This window comes from Tetrao urogallus, assembly GCF_951394365.1.
Source record: "Tetrao urogallus genome assembly, chromosome: 7".
NCBI lineage: Eukaryota > Metazoa > Chordata > Aves > Galliformes > Phasianidae > Tetrao > Tetrao urogallus.
Window position 1 is genome coordinate 29,159,422 of NC_136820.1, and position 20,814 is coordinate 29,180,235.

Sequence of the window (20,814 nt, forward strand, 5' to 3'; positions counted from 1 at the left end):
CCCAGCTCAGCCCGGCCCAGCCGGCCGCCAGTATGTGGGGCAGCGGCAACCCCGGTGGAGGGGGCGCCGGAGTCGCCGCGGCGACGGTCGTGCTGAGCGGGACCCGGGACTGCTTCCTGCACCTGCCCGCCGTGCTGGCCTCGCACCTCCGCCTGCAGCAGGTACCGGGCCGGGGACGCCCCGTTCGGAGAGCATTGTGGGAGAGCGGGGCCCCCCCACCGCATCCCGTTGCTATGGCGACGCTCGGAGCCCTCCTCTCTCGCCCGACGTCAGCCGCCCCCGCTGTCGCTATGGAGACGGCGAGCGTCCTCCGCGCGGGCCGGGACCCCTCGCCCCCTCCCCGGGAGCTTTGCGCCCGTGACGACGCGCAGCCTATACGGCGCGGCGCGGCTCGGACGGCCCGTCGGGTAGCGCCTCGGGGCCCGGCCCTGGCAGGCCGGAGTGCGGCCGGGCGGGGCCGTGCCGAGCGCCGGGCTTCTGGCACGCGTTCTGCTCAGTAATGCGTGCAGCCGGCCGCAATTCGGCCCTGAGCGCGGCGTTACGTTTGCTGCAGGAAATCCGGCGTAAACGTACGTGTTGTGGCAGGCTACTTATTTCGTGTAGTCTGCAAAATGCAGACGGTTGGGCTCTGATACCCTGATAGAAGTAACACGGAATGCGGTCTGCTGAATCACGATGTTCTAAGGGGCTTAAATCACGGAATCGTAGGGGAAGGGACCTCGAGATCAGCGAGTCCAACCCCCTGCTAAAGCAGGTACCCTGCAATAGCTCATACAGGTAGGCAGCCAGATAGGTTTGAATAGCTCCATAGAAGGAGACTCCACAGCTTCTCTGGGCAGTCTGTTCTGGTGCTCTGTCGCCCTTACTGAGAGTTCTTCCACTTATGTTAATTGATGATCCTGAACAAAGTGCAATCTACAGCTGAATCTGATTGCACAAGGCATGGGGTAAGTGGGTGTTAAAACAGCCCTGGGAACTGGGAGTTGTGTGAGGAGTGAGACACGTGGAAGAAAAGCTTTATCCTTGTGAGCGCAGGTGTGTGACATACTCTGGTAAAGCAGTCTTGAAACCAGGCGTGTTTCCAAATCTTAACAAAGTATTGAGTAATATTTGAAATTATTAGGAAGTGAATTGTGTGTATTCTGTACAGAAAATGATCTGCATAGAAACATTGCTGTCTTAAAAAGCACATCAGTGGCATATTCACAGCACATGTTGTCTTCATCACTTGGTTTTCATCAAGTTATGTCATTTTTGCAAAAACCTTAGGAAGTGAGAATTGAGTGATGCATCATAGAACAGTCTCAATGAGAAAATGGGATGAATGTATCCAGATTCTTAAGTTTGGAATGGAAATAGCTGAGCGGTTCTGAAAGAGATGGATATGATCATTTTGGTATGAGTTGATAAGAATTGTGACTTATTCTAAATGTTGCCCGGCTTGTGACAGCTCTCCTGGGATCTGTGAGAATGTTAGAGCGCATGAGAAATTTAGTATTATGCCCATGTGTTTTCCATACCTAGGAAGTAGGAGCTATGCATTCCTTTAGATACACGGTATAATGTAGAAGAAGGGAAGTACAGAAAGCTTTCCTTACTTAACAGCCTATAAAAGTGAAAGTCTGTATAAAAGAAGTAATCAATCCACAAGAGTTATGCAAATAGGCTACATGAAGAATTCTATGGGAAGTCTCAATTAACAAGAAGTTAACTACTCTGCCAGCATCACAAATTTCCTGTCCTCACTAATGGAATCACCCTTTACTAGTGTATCATAACCGTTGCAAGTTGTTACAGAGTAGTAACAGGCGTGTAAAATCCAGAAAACACTTTTAAATCCCTTGTAGCCCTCTATGCAGTTACAGGTTAGTGATCTTTCTTGCCTGGTTTGAAAACAATTCATTTTATTTATCTGAAACTCATAGGGCCAAGCTGTGAAAGTATCCTGTGGTGATGAGCCCATATACTTGAGCTGGATGGAAATAAGGCATCGAGGTCACCGGAGTGAAAATATTGCAGAGATGAACAGGCATTTAGCAGAGAAACTTGGCATTGCAGATGGAGAACAGGTTTGAAATGCCATTTCCTTCTTTCTTTTTTTCTTCATTTTGGGTTTAAATTTTCTTTCCTTATTTTTCCTTCCACTGTATAATCCTACATCCTCTGTCTCTAAACATGCAGTTCAATTTGCCTCTTACTCTTGGGCAGGGTGTTTAACTTGTAAATGATTCTTTCATTGGAGAAAAGTTGGGAAAATTTCCTAGAGGCAGACAAAGCGTTGTGTCACGGGATGTTAATACCTCAACATCCAGATTGTGGGGTTTAAAATTAGTGAGAGTGTAAAGACTATACTGTTCTGCTCTTGTTTTACTCTACGCCTCATTATTATGTGGTGTATCTATGTATTCACGTTCTCTGGTGAGGTAAATTTTATTTAGCATAATTTTTGGCTCAAAGCAGTGTCTTATCTTAGCTTATTTACATTCCTAGCATATTCTCCCTAGAAATGATATATCTCTCTGCAGAACCAGAGAGGTGTTGTAAGATAATATACGATGAAAACTAGTGTTTGTTATCAGCTGCTAAAGCTCTGGATGCTGTGTTTGTTCACTTCCATTCACATATTGTTGAAGTCCCCAAGCTTGTGCAATGTAATCCATCCTTAACACCCTGAACTTCCATCTCCTGCTTATGAATTACCTTGTGTGGTTAAGAGGAACTATGTTCAAGGCAGTGAAAACATGTAATGAAGATGCCAGTTTTCTAGATGAATTTTCTAGGTAGAGTTTTTATGCATTTAAGGAGTTAAATTATTTTGAAATAATGTTACTTCTGTCAGATATTCCTGGAACCCTGTTTGCACGTCTCCTCCTGTCAGCAAGTAGAAGTGGAACCACTCTCAGCAGATGATTGGGAAATACTGGTAATAAAACCTTTTCCAGTCTTCATGCCATTTTTGTGCACATGACAGAGAATATAGATACAAGCTGTTGTCACGATCCCCTATTCTTTTCTGCTCCTAAGCAAATACTAAATGTTGTGGGTTTTCATTGTATTTTGTATTTCAAATGATGTGTAAGAAAAATATGTAGAACTTCTATGTTCAAGCATGTTTTAAAGGTGTCCAAGCTTATAATGATACCACATTTTCCCAGGAACTGCACGCTCCCTCTCTTGAAAAGCATCTTCTGGACCAGATCCGAATCGTATTCCCAAAAGCCATCTTTCCTGTATGGGTTGAACACCACACTCACATTTACATCAGAATTGGTAAGCAACAGTGAATGCTTTGGTGGTGCCTCGAGTAAGCTGTCTTGCAAGAGTGGATGCATTCATTCATCTGATTTGTTCATACTCAGGTACACTTGTGCCAGCAGCCCCCTATGGCAGATTAGAACCATGCACAGAGCTGCTGATATGCCCGAAAGCACGTGAGCTTGAGGAAAACATCATAGACATGCCTTCTACAGAAAGTGACATCTTACTCAAGAGTTTTGTGAAAAATAACATGCAGCAAGACGAAACTGTAAAGGAGCCTTTTGCCAGTCAACCTCAGTTAAATCCAGGAGCCCCTGAACAGAGTAAGGCTGATGCAAATGTGACGTTTGGCTCAAATGTTCTCCCAAATATGTGGAATTTCATAGGGAGCATTTTCTCTCGTACAGCTGAACAGAAACAAAAGACTTTGTGTGATAAAGATGAAATGAGCACCTTCAAAGACAAGCTGCTGAACTTAATTCACGTGGATTCCATTTTTAGAGTTTGTCAGTCCCAGCCTCCCAGCGTACAGAATGCATCAGCCCTTCATGCATTTCTGAAATACAATGCCGTTCATATTTTTCCATGGAATTTAGAATTTACTGATTTGGATCCAAATGCTGTAGTTTCTTACGGGAAAATAAACGAGCTGCTTTCCCCCAGACAGCGTCATCAAGAAGCAAAGCAAAATCTGCCATCTGAAAAGCAAAAACATTTGCCTGGTACGCAAGACAAAAATAATTCCAATAGCATTCAAGCGTCCAGTGAGGGATCTGTTGTTCAGATCGTTTGGAATGGATTTGAAGACCTAAAGAGTGTCATAGAGTATGGCAACGGTGGGGAAGCCCTACATGTTGGAAGAGTTTGGGTCAGTTTGAGCACACTATCTTTTGGGGCTTTTTACTGGATAATATTTGCTATTGGATAACTGGAACTGATGTGCAGTTTGGGCGTAGGCTTTGCAGAAGGTTCTTGAGTAAAGTCAATCAAATAATAATTGCTAGAACTACGCCTTGCTGAGCCTTCTCACTGATATTATCATCATGCAGTGTACACTGAGCTTCTGCACCCCTAGCATTTTGGCACCAAATAGGAAAACCCTTCAGTGTTGCTGGAGGTGCATATTTTCTTCAGAATTTCTTGGCAGCCGTACACGAGAACATGAATGTATCTGTTTATGTGCATTCAGTAATGCTTAATGAAGTGTTTCTTCATCAGATATTGCTATAAAATATGCTCTGGACTCTAGGTGTCATCATGCTATAAAGTAATGGCATAATGTATCCTATTGTTACCTGATATTTACAGGTGCTTTTATATACTGTTGAAGTTTTCATTAAAATCTTGCAGTACTATCAAATAATTAGCTTTTATACCTTTTAAAGTCTCTTGGTCTGTTATATATTGTTTTCTGTAGGGTGACACAGTCCCAGTGTGCAGACACTGACACTTCAGCTTATTCTGGCAGAGCTATACAGCCTGCTCATGTTCTTTCTTTCCTGGAAACACACGCAGGATCAAGAGAAATAGATCATATGCACTCCAAATCACTGTTTGACTATTTGGACACGTTACACTTCTCACCATTTGCTGACTCTTATCAAGAGTGAGAGCAAAAGCCTGCAGTAATGTTTACCACAAAATCGTTTGATGCGAGCAGTTTTCCAAATGTTAGCAACCATTCAGTCTTTCAGACTTCATAAACATTTCTGAGACACATTTCCAAACTGAAAACACTTAAAACAGTACAGAATATTTGAAAAGTAGTTTCCTTTTTACGGGGCAAACTGGCTGGTACAGCTCAGGAAAACTGGATTTCTGTCTGTACTGAAAATGTGTGCGGCTCTGATCTTTATAACAGCCTGTTTATGCATAACCTGCCCATGTAAAATATATTGCAATCACCAAATGTTGCATTCTTGCAACATTCTAAGAATTAAGAGGAATCCTTTTTCAATCTTCTTGGTTGTTTTTTTTTATTATTATTATTTAAAGTTAATAGACAGTCAACTGTAGCAAGTGTTTTCACAAGTAGGATAAAAGACACTCAGAAATGTGAGAACAGGATTTGAATGCCAGCTTTATGGTTTCTTAAATGTGTTGTAAATTGCACTGAATAAACCATCAGTGATCAAATATGAGGCTCAATTGGTGTTGAAGAAACTGTTATTGTACTCAATATGCAATTTTTTTTTGCAAATATGCAAGTTTTATTTTCTGATGTTTCTTTTTTCTTTGCTTTTATTTTAAATATTTCAGATTCCAGATGACCTGAGAAAAAAGCTACGAATTGAAATGCATTCAGCAGTCCAAATTAAGTCACTAGAGTCTATTCCTAAAATTCCTATATCTCTTAGACTGCAACCCACACAGAACTTAGTGAGTTGATATTCTTGGTCATGTATTTGTTCATAGGTTGAGAAAAAATAATGTTGCTCTGGTCAAACTTGTCTGTGTTGTTTTTTTGTTGTATTGTTGTTTGTTTTTTTTTAATGTTGGATTTGTTTGTGTTACATGATAACTTGGAAGATGTCTATCATGTATGAGTGCTTTCCCAAGGAATTTGGTTTTTATTTTTCCTTTGTATGTCATTGAAATCAAGAAGATGCAGTGATCTAACAAAGCTTATCTAGTAATATTATTCTGTATTTTGTTTGCTGATACCTAAGTTGTTGAACTCTGTCTTGCATTTGGTAAGTACTTCAAATAGTTCTGCATCTTACCTGTAAAATTTTTCTATTTAAAGGGTATGATGGAGTCTTTCTTTGTTTTCAAAGTGTGAAAGTGTCTTGCTTATGAAAAAAGATATTGGCATTGAGGGACACCTGCTAATAAGGAAAAGGTGCATGTTCTTTTTAATTAGGTTAGGAATTAATTAGGAAGCAGGATGTACAGGAAAGGTGGATATAGTGCCTAGCCAGAGTTAGTGACAGGCAGTGGTGGTAACCTGGCACTGTTTCAAACCCAGAAGCTGAGTAGTGCTTTTGGATCTTGCAATACAGATAAATAAAAGAATAAAAACTTCTCTGCCTTACATCAGTGTTCCAAAGATAAAATTGTTAAGGGCGGTGGAAGAGCCAATTGTTGCTGTAGCAAAGGCAGAGTAGCAAAGCAGCAGGTGCTTTCTACAGAGCAGGTGACGGAAATGGCAGAATTGTTGGCGTAGTGTTATTTTCCAAATAAATGAGACTGTTCATCTTCTTCCAGATCTCTGCTACTATAAGAGAATCAAATGCTCTATGCATGGAAGGAGGACAGTCGTAGTAATACCTTGTTTCAAGTCCCTTTTTGTCTCTGTTTTCCTATGTAGCATAAAGATACATGTGAAGATGATGTTAAATGTGCTTTCAGTGCTTGGCTAAAGGATTCTGCTACTGAGGATCTTCCATGGATAATGACAAGCACAAACTGCATACATCTGCGTATTAAAGAAGGTAAGGACCATGTAGCAATCTTAACTGTCCATTAGGAATTTTATTTAGGCAATATACCTTTTGTGATCTCTCTGTGCACCATTTAATATAACATATCTCTTTACACTGGAGCTGTAAACATAAACTACATTTTAATAATGATTAACTTCTTTAATTATTTCATTTTGGAGTATATATAGTATTTCTGAATATATTAATATTTCATCTTGTGAAGAATAAAAGTTGAAATAATTAGGAATCTTAGTGGTTGTACTTTCTGTTTTTACAGGAATGGAGGAGTTTGTCCTTACTGTAGTGGATCACGTGCACACTGAAGAAGAGAAGTCTGAGAATACTTTTATACTGAGTCCCAGTTTGCTGCAAAAGACTAATATACAAGTAAATATCCCATACTATCAGGTATCAAGTAATTTAAATTGTTATATTTGGTTACAAGTAAATTATGTGTAGCATTTTAAATAATTGTTGGTTTGTTCATTAAGTTACACCTGCGTTCTGTGTGTTATTTTACAGCCTGAGGCATTGGTAAGATTCCAGGCATGCCTGGAAATTTATTTGTCATTGACTTTCATAGTCTGCATCAAGCTGTCAGGAAAATCAGAGCAGAGGGAAGTCAGCATTGCCCACGTTTGAATATCCCATCCTGATGCATAGTTACTTTTTCTCTTAGTCCCTGAACCACTGTAAAATCACTTTACATGAACAGGAGCTGATTCTACAAAGATGAGACGTAATGCCTATTTAAACTTTATTTCTGCTTTCCCTTTTATATAGCTTGTGCCCTCTTTCCTTTCTCAGAAAATTTAAACAATTGGGATTAGGGTTTCCATTAATAATGCAGGTTTAGCCGATGTCCTTGACTCCTGGGTAATGGTTGTAATAGTAGGATAATTCTTTTTTTTTTTTTTTAACTTTTAAACTGGCAGAGAATTAAGGTGTCCTGTTTTGGCTGTTCAGAATAGATTTTTTTTTCTGCAAAGTTTAGAGTTCCTGTTGAGCAAAAGTAGAAGAGCTTTATTTGTATCGGTATTTGAGAAGTAGAGAAGTCTTCTACAGATGGTTACACAGACCAGTGTTAAAATGAAAGGACAGTGTGCATTCGTTAACAGAGTCACCTACCAAGCTGTTCCAGCCTGTGAACCTTGCAATTAGTCCTGTTTGCTAGTTTAGCTTTTCATACTTGCTCCCTGGTAAACTAGACTGTGAAAAAAGCCAGGTGTTTCAACCAGATCAGTTTCCCTGTCTGACTGATCATCTTGCCTCATGGGTGTCGATGCCAGCACAACAAGGAGGATACAGTAAAAGAAACATTAATGGTGGGGAAAGATATGAGATATGATGGGCTGCATAGTCTGACATAAAAGAGCACTTATCCTAGTCACAGTTTACATCATTGTAAACACTAGATTATATTTTGGAAATATTTTATCCATGTCATTTTACCAATACATCTTTCTTTCAGGCAGATTAAGCTTCAGCAAGGCATACTTGCAAATTTTATTTACAAAGATTCCAAAAAAGGGTAGTTACTTCTATACTCTTCTCTTGTAGCTGTATTTAATGTTAAGTACTAACATTTTCCTTTGTTGTAGGTTCTTTTATACCCTCTAACTGCAAAAGCTGATGATGACAGCCAGCTGCCTGTGCGTGAAACAGACAGAAACCTTCCTTACAAAAGACTAAACCATTTAGGGTGAGACATCTTCATAGCAGAAAGTGCATGAGGGAATGGGAATTAATGAAGAAGATTATTAGTGAAAGTGATCTTTTTTTTTTGTATTATTTAATTGATGCAGATCTTACAGCATGATTCTGCGTCATTTGGTATTTTGGCTTGTGTCAGGCTCAGCCCTTCCTATCATAATGTTGCTGTCATTTGTAGAAGGACAAACAGTGGTGCTGTATGGTAAACTTCAAGTAGAGTTGGGGAAGAGGGGACTTGAGAGACTTGTGGTAGCATGCTGTTTACTGTGCTATTGGCATTTTGAAAGGCAGCTGAGAGGAGGCAATTAGAGCTGACCAGGGGTTAGCATGGTAGAGTAGGAATGTAAAAAAAACAAGTTGTATTTATTCATTTTGTTTTTCACAGTACAATACAAAATACAAAACAGAGCCTTGCTGTTGGTGAACCTGAAAGGAGCACTGTTGTGTCAAAAGACACAAAGATTTAAGACAGGTGAAGGATAAAGATGTCTGCAAATGAACTACGTGCTGCTTTATTTCTGATGGGCTGAGTTATCTGACCCAGATGTGCACCATGTTTTACCAATTTGTTACATCCCTTAGGAGGTTGTTATTTGGACCTTCAACAAGGTGAAACCCCAAAAACTGAAGTTAGCTCTGTTGTCTGAGGCCCACTTCCTGCTAGGGTGATATACATTGAGTGATTAATTGTTCAACAGCAGGGGTGATCTGCATTGTCTGTGCCCCCTGTGTTTCCTCTATGGAATAAAGATGCTGTCTTTTCAGATTGAGTTATGAAAATATGAATTACTTTGCATAATCAACATCGAACCCTCACTATACTACAATTATTACTGTTTATATCATGTATGCTGATGCTACTCTAGACATTTAATGTCTTCTTTGCTGTTCAGGGGAGTGGACAAATTAGGAGCATCTTCTTATGAACACATAAGTCACAGTCTTTTGGGTCGTCCTTTATCTCAAAAGCTGGCTGGTATCGCTGTGGGACTGCGAAGTGGAGGGGTGCTTCTCACAGGAGGAAAGGTACACGTCCTACTGCTCTGCACTTGCAAACTCTGCTCAGTGGTTTTCAATAGTTACAGAACTGTTTTCATTAGTTCTTTGTTACCATGCAAATTCGAGGAACTAAAGAACAAGCTGAAAAACAAGCAGTTGGCTGAACGGAGTTGACACAGTAAAGCATTATGTATGTCATATTATGACATTATATATTATGATATTATACATTCACATGTAGTGTGTATATGTGTGTATCATCTATATGCATATATAAATTTGAATATTGATAGCAATAAATTTCAGTTTATTTCCATAGGTCGTTAATCTACTTTGTGTTTATATAATAGGTGCTTCTTGTCTCTGAAATATTTGAAAGTAAGAATACAGTATTTGCTCTTATTTTCTAACTAACATAAAACGTCAGTATAGCCAGTGCTCTGATTTTCCTTTTGTCTTTTGTGGTGGCATTTAACACCACGTTCCATCATAATAAAAACAACACTGGAAAAGTGGAATCACAGCACTGTCTATAGTGGATGTACCCACTCCGAATTTGACTTAGGCTTTTTTCAGCCTATGGCTTCAGTCTCTACCAAGTGATGCAGAGATGGAATAAGTGTATGCTTCTGAGGAGTAAAACCAAAGTGCTCACAGCCTTCCCAGCTTAGATGATGTGTGTTTTGATAGAAATTCCACAGAAACAGAAGCAAATAGTTCTGTTTTAGCTCACTTTTATTTTTACAGGGAAGTGGAAAATCGACATTAGCAAAGGCCATCTGCAAAGAAGCATTTGATAGATTGGATGTTCATGTAGAAGTAATTGATTGCAAAGCTTTAAGAGGTAGGATAATACCTGTTACTTTCTCAAACAATTGCAGTATGACAAAGAACTGTAATTATGAAGTTACCGCATGTAATCTAATTTTTCTGTTTTTTTTGTTAAATTTCCTTTTGCAAGGAAGCTTTTTTTCATGTCTGCCAGCTTCTGTCCCTCATACCACCACTGCATTCAAACCACTCTTGCCACGTTTATTTTAAGATGTAACAAATGAGGAGAAAGTGGCAGGATCAGCGGTGTGTTTCTTCAGCTGTGGTGGCTGGAACAAACATAAATAATTGTTAGAATGCCTGTGTTAGTGAAAGTAGGTTTTGGATAGAACGTGTTGTTTCTGCTTTAAAATAGGTATCTGGATTTACAGAAGCATATGTAAGGTAGCTGAATCCAAGTATTGGAATATTACTTGAGCAAGATATACAAGTCTGATCTTTTTTTTCCTTTTATGTTTTGTCATTAAAATGCATTTATCCTACAGGAAAAAGATTAGGAAACATAAGGAAAAATGTGGAAGAAGCTTTTTTAGAGGCGTCATGGAGACAACCATCCGTTATTTTAATGGACGATCTTGATCACATTGTTGGAGTACCTCCTACACCAGAGCATGAGAACAGCCCTGAGTCAGTTCAGAGCAGTAGACTTGCTTATGGTAATGCTCTACTACCTGTATCTGGATAAAAGTGTAATGCAGCCCAGCATTTCTGGCACCTCAGTTGTACTGTCCTAGCTGGACATTCTGTCTCAATCATTATTGCCTCTGAACAGTGTGGTATGTTTTTAGAGTGGAGTTCACAACACAGAAAAATAATGTTTAATATCCTGTGGTAGACATCATCAGTTACTTTGCAAAAATTTAACTTTTAAACAGCACTTTTGATGACATTTAGTAATGAAATGTACTGTCCTAGAAAAAATAATTATATTGTTTGGTTGGGATGTTTGGGGGATTTTCATTGTTTTAATTTGGCTTGGTTTTGTTATTTTGTTGTTAAAAAAGAGCATTTAAACATAGCAATAAAGAAATTATTTTTAAATATATTTTTAATGCTTTTTATTTGCACTGTATATAATGGATATAATCAAATATAGAATCTTTTTGTTATTTTGCAATTCCTTCAGCAATGCCTTTTCTGTTTAGTTTTGAAAGATCTGATAAAAGAAGTTATTTCCTTGGGGAGTTTGATTGCATTAATTGCTACAAGTCAGTCTGAACATGCTCTACATCCTTCCCTGGTTTCAGCTCAAGGAACTCATATATTTCAGTGTTTCAAACATATCCAGTCACCAGATCAGGTAAATTTGGGAATTTATTAATTTGATTACAGTGTTGTTTGCCTTCCCTTCAGCCACAGAGATTGTAGGTTAGTCTGGGGGATGAGGAGAAACCTGGATATCATAGAAAGTATTTAATGATACTTACATACCCCAGCACTCCTGTGTGACATTATAAGGCTGGAAAGTAAGCCAGTGAAAATTCCCAATTTGTTTCATTATCCTCAGTGGAGAGAAAAAAGCTGTATTCAGAGGATGGTTCAGTTCAACCTAAAAACAAGTTAGGCTGTCCAAGGTAGGTGAATGTTCCCTTGTTACCCATAAGGGAATTCTAGAGAAGCAACTTTGAGAGAACATGTCAGGTCACTACAGTTAGATAAATGAGACTTAGCTTAAGTGTGTTATTGTTGGGGGTTTTTTTTCTGCCTCTCAGAGGAATAAGTATGTGCTAACATATTATTAATGGTAATTACATGTTAAAATGTTATTAAAACTAAATTTTATGAACAGGTTTGGGCTTATTTTTCTATATTAATTGTATTTTATTTGAATTTGAATTTTATTTGAAGTCCCTTTTGGAACTGTAAAAAGGAAAGAGGGAAGAATGAACAGTATGACTTAATTGCAGGAGGCAGTGGATGCGACGTGGTTATGGCAACTGATGGGTGTTTAACACAAGTAGTTCCTACTTGCTTGGGTGCTGGTGTTTTGTTGTGGGTTTTTTAATACTAATAAATGAATGAGGATGAGGCACCAGTGGAAAAGTCAGGTTTTCAAAAGATAGCAAATTATTTGTTGTATTTTTATCTAACACTATCTATTTCACATCCAATAAGTTCAGCACAAAGGAAAATATGTTCATTTTTTCTTATGGAACTGAAGCATTGGTGTGAAACAGCAGAAAGTTGAGGGTGGGAGTTTGTTTTGTTGTTATTGTTAGATTTAAGATAACTGGCAGTGCAAACCTTTGAATTTGTAAAACTGGTGAATTTCTTGAAGTTCAGCTGAAGAGCTGACTTTAGTTCATTTTTGTGCCTACTCAGATTTTGTCATTTGAAGATTCCATGATAGTGATGTGTGAGATAAGTAATACATATTTGCTTTCTGAGTATCCGAAAGCCACGTCAACTGACAACTGAACACACGCTTCCTGCCCCATTCTATTTTCCAGAAGCAAAGGTGTGAAGTGCTCTGTTCTGTAATAAAAAACAAACTGAACTGCGATGTAGAGAAGTTCTCCAGTCTTGATCTCCAGTATGTTGCAAAAGAAACAGAAGGTTTTGTTGCTCGAGATTTCACTATGCTGGTTGATCGTGCCATTCATGCCTGTATTTCTAACCAGGATGCATTTCAACACGGCGGTACGTTCACTGTCAAAACCTCTATTTCATATTCTTACTTTTGTTATCCGGAACTTCTTAGAATACACAAATGAAAAGCCAAATGTTGTTTCACATTTAAAATGTCTTTAATTGTTGCATACTGTGAGGAATTTGTTACTCTTGGGTTATATAGGTTTTTTTTTTGTTTTTCCTTTAAAGCAGAATTGAATCTGTCAACCGTGGATTTTCAGAAAGCTTTAAAAGATTTCACTCCATTAGCTCTGAGAAATGTCAGCCTTCATAAACCTAAGGACATTGGCTGGGATAGGATAGGTGGCTTAAAAGATGTGAAGCAAATACTCATGGATACCATCATGTTACCTGCAAAGGTATGCAGTAGTTTTAAGTCAGTTACGTGAACTTTGTACATTTTGTTAGTAGAACAGTTATGATCTTTAAGAAGCAGCACATATTTGACAGAAGGAAGACAAATATGGTTTTTTAAGCTGCTTTTCTGTCTTCCCAGTCTTCAAGTATTTTCAGCTACCAGAGAACTCTTTCACCGCACCCTTCAAAAATCAAACACTAGTGATTATTCAGTACACTGTAGAATAATTGCATGTTTCATAACATGTCTTGTTTGGTGTTGTTTTCCAGTATCCAGAATTATTTGCGAACCTGCCTATACGACAGAGGTCAGGAGTCTTGCTCTATGGAGCACCTGGAACAGGAAAAACACTGTTAGCAGGAGTAGTTGCTCGAGAGAGCAGAATGAATTTCATCAGTGTCAAAGTAAGAAGAAAATTGATTGATTCATTTGATTAACTGTATTAAATAGCTCGGTATAATAGCTGTGAGTAGGTGCTTGTAAAAGCAAAATACCAAAGTTAAAAACTCATCAAAAATAGTTTCTGTGGATAACCAAGCATCTGACTTTCTGGAGCTTCACAGTTTTATGACTTTGTTTCTTTTTTTAATAATTTTTCATTAAGCAGAATAATAAATTTCAATTGGATTGTCTTAGTTACCCATCTTATTAATAAAAACAAATCCTGAATTTTGGTTCTGTGGGACCAGAAGTTGGGCAATATATTTTAAATGTATTTTCAAAATGCAGTGTAAATTGTTACCTGTGATACAGTAATACATATTGTGCTACATTGGAATATAGTTGGAATGCTGGCATTCTCTTGGTTACAACTTACCTTGCTCCAGTATGTAAAATCAATGTTGGTATTAAATGACAAATTAAAGCCAATAATGTGTAACACAGATATTCTTTTCCCTCTTTTAGGGACCAGAGCTGCTCAGCAAATATATTGGAGCAAGTGAACAAGCAGTTAGAGATATCTTTAACAGGTTGGCCTTGTAAAGATTTCTGATGTTATGATTCTATTGGTTGAAGCTCTGTGAATTGATTTTGTTCTCAGAGAGATACGGTTATCAAATGCCAAAAAAGGTGCCAAAAAAGGAGTCAATAAGTTGCCAAGATTTGAACATGGTCTTTTAAGAACTTTTCTAAGAACAGTTAAGATCAGGGTGCACTTCTGAATTTTCGTATTTCTCTCCACTTCAGAGTGCTTGGCAATGAACACAGTACATAGAGTCAAACTAGACTTGGTACTGAGATCCTTGGTGCCAGTAGTTTTGTTTTTACAAACATGCCCTAATTTGAGCCTCAATGCTTACTAATGTAAATGTACTCTTCGTAGCGTTTGCTTCTCATGTACGTTGCAGTGTAGACAGTCTTTATACTGTATTTATATAATCCAAGACCACATCTGAATTTTGAAGCTTTCATGTGTATTAATGCAATTGAATACTTTAGAAAGGGAAAACTGAGGAGAAGATACGTCATAAAAATGAGCAGTGATTCCATAGAAAAAAAATTATTTAGAACCTCTAACTTTTACAGGAGACGAGTTTTTTATCCTCTACTTATATTTAACTTAATGTTGTTTGTTTTTAAGAGCTCAGGCAGCCAAACCTTGCATTGTTTTCTTCGATGAGTTTGATTCCATTGCTCCTCGCCGAGGTCATGACAACACTGGAGTTACAGACCGAGTGGTTAATCAGCTGTTGACTCAGTTGGATGGTGTGGAAGGTTTACAAGGTAAAAATTCATCTGTATGCTCTTTCCCTCCTTGCACAGATATCTAGCAGGTGTTAATGGTATTTTCTTCATGTTTTCCAAAGGTGTTTATGTGCTAGCTGCTACTAGTCGCCCAGATTTGATTGATCCTGCTTTGTTAAGACCTGGTCGACTGGATAAGTGCCTGTACTGTCCTCCTCCAGATCTGGTGAGAAAATAAAATGTTTTATGTGACAAAATGGGAAAACTGGGAAACTACTGGGCTTCAGTTAATCTCCATTTCTTTATATTTCAAATCTGGCCAAACTGGGGTCTATTGCACAGCTGCAGTTGTACGTAAAAATTCACTCGTGCCAATACATTGGTATAAAACTGAGGCAAAACAAAAATGTTTATCACCAGTCTTAAGAATCAAACCATATTCCAGCGATTGTAACTGATCAAAAAAAAAAAAAAAAAGTAATAAAAAATATTCTGTAGCAGTAAACTATTCCACAGAGATTAGTTGCAGCATCATGTTTATAATCTTTTGCATCTTCCAATGAATTAAAAATCCGATGCATCTGCTGTTTGCTTGAGGTGGTGAACCCATAGGCATTCACAACCCTTGATTATCTGAAATTTTCAGAGTAGTTTTGTTCTGAATTCTTGTTGATTCCACCCTTTGCCCACATTTAATTTTGAGTGTACAAGCTCTTTTAAGTCAGGTGTGTCACTGTCTAGCAAGGGAATTTTTTTTAGTTCATTTTGGATCAGGCCTTTAAGGCTGTACAAGGCATGTCTTTGGTTCCCCATCTTATATTATAGTTGTGCTGTTCATTTTCAGATTAATTGGAAAGCTTAACAAATGCCACATTATGTTATTTTTAAATGTACACAGTGATGTTCCTGCATGCCAAAAATGCAAATATGTTCTGACTTCTTCCTTTTTAAATTTTGGTTTAGAATATGATCCTTCAAGTAAATGGAAGTGCTTACCGCTTCCATCGTATTTCTCTGTGCAAAAGGAAATATGACTAGCAGTGTTCAGCTTCATATTTTGTTTATATGACACATATAAAAATCTCAGATGTTAGATGAGTATTTAGAGGAATATATTTCTGTGTTGTATACTGTTTGGTACATCTTCTCTTAACCTCGTTAGGAAAAGGTAACAGAAATCATGCCCGTTTTAAAGTTTGATTATTATTCAGTGTATCCAAGATGTACTATTATTAGGGGAGTATCTTTAAAGAAGAATTTGCTTGTGACAGAGACGAAGCACTCTCTAGGAGAGGAAAATAACAGGTTGCTTTACTGACAGTTGTTTGGTTGTGGTTTTTTTTTCTTTCTTTGCAGAGTTCACGCTGCGAAATCTTAAAAGCTCTCAGTCATTCTCTGTCCTTGGCAGATGATGTGGACCTTGAGTATTTGGCTGCAAAAACAGAGCACTTCACAGGGGCTGACCTAAAAGCTTTATTATACAATGCTCAGTTGGAGGCAATACATAATTTAAGCTCAGGTTTAACGCAGGTAAATAATACAGATATAAAAGATGGTCTCTTTATATTTCAATGCTGGTATGTTCGAAGGGGTTAATTCTATCCATTGTGTTTTCAGCAAAGCTGTTTAATAAGAATTAAATCTTAATGTGTATGGTATCACATGAGAATAATGTAACAAATTAGTTTAAATTTAAACTTCTTAAAGACAAGATTTTTTTCTTTAATTTTTGTGAGAAGCATTTAATATAAAAAAATATTTATTTTAGCCGAATCTCTTTATTGTTGTTGTGAGAAATGACTGATAGACCAACAGGAGGGATCACTCAAAGCCTTCAAAGAGTATCTAGCAAATTCCGTTCTGAAGTGACACAATTGCAGTGACGGAGGAAGCAAGGAACTGGTGGGTTTTATGGGGAACTCTGACAGATTTAATGTGATCTGAGGTTAGGGGAGGTATGGAAAGAGGATGTTGATAGCTGGACTCTGGAAGACCCCTTCAGATAATACCCATATTTAATATAAGGTACAGGATCCCACTGTAAGTTTTTATCCCTTGTAAATGACAGGTTCCTTTCCTCTTCTAACTTCTATTCAACTGCCTGCCATCATATTTTTAATGCTTGTCTTGCTCTAGCTGAAAAGGGGCAGGCAAGGCTTCCACTACTTGGAGATCAAAGGAAATATGGGTTTAGTGGCATGAAAGAGCTCATATTCCAAGAGAAGAATTGCTAGAAACAAATGCAAATCAAAACTTTTGTTTGGACTACACATGAAATATTTTAATGCATTACAGAGTGCAATTAGCTGTGAGTTAACACCTGTGAACGTTCTGCTCTGTTCTTTGTCACAGGATTTTGGTTCTAGTTCTGATAGTGACTTCAGTCTGTCTTCCATGGTTTTTCTAAACCATAGCAGTGGTTCAGATGACTCAGCAATAGATGGAGAAGCAGCACCTGAGCAATCTCTTATTTCTTTGGACATGTCTGAGTTGCTTCCTGAAGATCCAAGGTCCAACATGTATCGTCTTTATTTTGGAAGCTCTTATGAATCAGAACTAGGAAATGGAAGTCCTTCAGACCTGGTAAATCACTCTCGATATTTTGAATTCTCTAAAAATTATCGACTGCGAAGTGGGAAAAAAACCACGAGGTTTAATAAATACAGTTATGTCTGCTTTGTCCTTCAAGCTGTCTTCATCCTATGCACTGTGGGTCCAGTGTGGGAACCAGGGTGGGATATTCCATCTGACAGAACAGGATATGGATTTCTCTACAACTTTGAAGAACTTTTAAATCAAAATCCCAAAATACTGCTTAGTGCTTTATTATCAGACCAACTGTATTCACACCAGGTCTTACTATCTGGTCTAATGCCTTGTTGCCTTCCAAAGTTTATTGCTCTTGGCTAGCCAGCGCCCATGTCACAGTGCTGATCAGTCTCACTTGGCTGCTGGGTAAATATAGCAGAACATGCTGGCTGTGAGCTCCTTACAGTGGAGAGATGACTTTACAGTTTGCGTGTGATCCATTCATTCTGAGATCTGTTGCAGAATTGTATTTACAGGTAGTTATCAAAGGTGTTAGAATCTTGTTTTCAGAACTGTCTTGCATTGATTCCTAAAGCCAAAAATAGCTTCTCTTCACACTGGAGAATTTCTAACTGCTAAGTCTCATAAAGTGCTCTTGTGTTTTATCTTGTATTATACATGACAATGTTCCAGTAATGTATCTTGAGAGATTTAGGTTTTCCTTTAACTCTGGAATTTCTTCACTGAGGCTACAAGGACTTTCACCTTGCAAAACTTTGGAACTTTGAAGTTGCTTGTTTTACCCAGTGCACAGAGAATTTGGAGGTGATAGAAAATGGAATGTCACTCTGAAGCTAACTGCATGAACCTCAGATTTCAGAACCACTGATTTTTTGTACATAAAAAGAGCTATGTATTTACTAGACATTTGTATTTTTTTTACATAGGCTTTTGCAAAAATATTTTGATTTTTTTCTGAAGGGAAAACACTTCGTTTCCAAACTTGTGCTTTCTTCTATGTCTATACAAAAGGTTGCATGATGTATTTTTGAAAGTACTCTTTTTTCTGGTGGGAGCAAGGTGATACTGAATGAAGTTGGTAGGAAAGTTAGCTAAATCTTAATGTTTGAGTTGCTCTTTTGAATCCATAATTAGTTAACGTATTTCTCTTTGATCAATTTAGAGCTCTCTGTGTTTGTCTGGACCAAACTCTATAACTCACGATTTTACCAACATCTCTCAGAGAGACACAGCATCGTCACAACCTTCAATGCTTAGAACAGTCTCCCAAGAAGACTCACTGGAAAATAACCAGGAGCAGCAAATAGAGCACCTGAGGACAGAAATCAATGCTATCAAAGCCAATTACAAAAGCAAGAATGGAGTATGACAGTTTTTTGTAATACTTAGTCTAAGCGCTTCCTTTCATTGTATTCTGATAAATAATTCATTCAATAATATTAAAAATAACAAAGATAAGTGATACCTAGTTTGAGGAAGATAAGCCAGGCATGTGTTACTAATGCAGGGGGAAGCAGTGATTGTAATTACAGGGGGTCCTTTTTCTCTGATAATTTCTGATTGTTTGTTCGTGGCTCTGTTTTCCAGGAGGATGGCACCCTTAATCAGTCTGTGCTTGCCAAGAACACTTTAATTATTACCCAGTCCCATTTGATGACTGCTCTTGAGGGTATAAGACCATCCATTAGCCAAGATGACTGGAAGAATTTTACTGAACTGTAAGCATTATATTTTTCATTATTAATTGTGAGCTCAAGTGGAGATTTGGTCTTTCCATATTTCTTATTCATCAGAACCACAACAGTTATTTAATGATACTCTGTGTGCCACTCTGGTGGCATGGAAATTGAGTGACAGCAGTTTTTTTTCACCAATACCAAGGTACACAATAGAAAGAAGAAATTATCTTACCAGTGTGGGTGTGGGTGTCTTTTATTGTTTTTATTAACATTGGACCTAGAAATTCTAATCCCAGACCCAAAACCCCTTTTATTATGTTAAAAGTTATACCAGTACAAAGAGAATTCTGATTCTCTAAAACATAAAGCTAGGTCCTACCTGTTCCCATTGAGTAGCAGTTCACCATGTTTTCAAATTGCTCTGTTATGACTTTCTAGTGACTAGTGCCTCTGTTAACTACTGTATTTGGGAAGAGGTATGATGCTTTGAGTCCTCATTATATATGTTCCCAAAGAAAAACAATTTGCAAAAGAGAAGACATACTGAAAATGAGAACATGTCCATTAAACTTGAAAATGACTGGAGTGAAAAAGCTGAAAAGTGGCATCAAAACAGTCCATGATGTTTTTTGGACTTGGGAATTAAGGTGTGATCTACCTGAGGTGTTACATGGATAAGCAGATCTTAACAGCAGGGATCAGAGAGAAGGAAAGGAGAAAGAGATAATTTCTAGGAATCAGTACCCCCCGTCCACTTTTCTTCATTCCCCTCTAAAGAGTAATAATTAAAGTATATATATGTTATTTTAGAATAATAGTAATTAAAAAAAAAAAAATAGCTTTGTGCTCTGCTTTGCCTGAGTCAGAGTAGTGGATGAAAACTCCTCCAGGCCTGCAGGTCTGAGAAAACAGGTGCTCTTCATTTCAGCCAAAATATAATTGAACACTGATAGTTCTGTGCTGCATTACTGTGTATTTTGGGGGCATATGCAGACAAAGGGATTTCAGGCTAATATGCTGCTGTCTTTTACTGTTTCCAGGTACGATAATTTTCAGAATCCCAAGAGGAAAGGACAAGTTGGGTCAGCATTCAGACCAGGACAAAAAATGACTCTAGCATAGTAACTTCTAATGTGCTTGTAATTACTGAACTGTAAATGAAAATGACAAATGGGAGCTTAATATTTAAGTGATTACATCAGATTATTTATATTCATATGGGTTTATTAATGCAGCAGTTGAAGAAAATGTCTTTCTAGTTTACATGCTGTAAAATTATTTCACATTTTATTTTGAAGAAAATTGTCTTCCTGGAAATTAATATTAAATTTTTGAGAGAACTTCTGTTATGTTATGTCCAGTTGTTTGTCACAAAAAAATTAAATTTTGATTTTATCAATATACAGTTGCCACAACCTAATAATGATCTCCCTGTCTGAGTAAACTGTACTGTCTAAGGCAGGAAATGATGCAGTGACATTCTGAACAGCTTTTCTCTAATGGCTTTCGGAGGGCTCAGAGAAGAGTGGTACATCATATGTTTATTGATGGGCCAACAATACTGGTAAGTCTAGAACGACTGTAGCCAAAAAAGAAAAATATTAAGACAAAACTACATAATTTTATCTTGTCGTTTGCCACCATTAATTATTCAGAGTAACATCAAGTTGCATTTCGTAACAAT

The 20,814-nt window shown here is 37.9% G+C and overlaps 1 protein-coding gene across 1 annotated transcript; it reads left to right on the top strand.

The window, feature by feature from the left end:
* Nucleotides 1–32: 32 nt before the first annotated feature.
* Nucleotides 33–20,252, top strand: PEX1 (peroxisomal biogenesis factor 1; the record flags this gene model as incomplete). The annotated part of the gene is made up of 24 exons (XM_079538550.1): nt 33–161; nt 1,926–2,069; nt 2,840–2,923; nt 3,156–3,270; nt 3,360–4,126; nt 5,518–5,637; nt 6,569–6,692; nt 6,961–7,070; nt 8,285–8,385; nt 9,290–9,422; nt 10,143–10,239; nt 10,712–10,882; nt 11,372–11,526; nt 12,677–12,866; nt 13,047–13,216; nt 13,485–13,619; nt 14,122–14,186; nt 14,798–14,940; nt 15,024–15,127; nt 16,258–16,431; nt 17,254–17,484; nt 18,614–18,814; nt 19,039–19,169; nt 20,171–20,252. 24 exons carry the CDS (start codon nt 33–35, stop codon nt 20,250–20,252), a joined length of 3,876 nt encoding a protein of 1,291 aa, XP_079394676.1.
* Nucleotides 20,253–20,814: the final 562 nt, after the last annotated feature.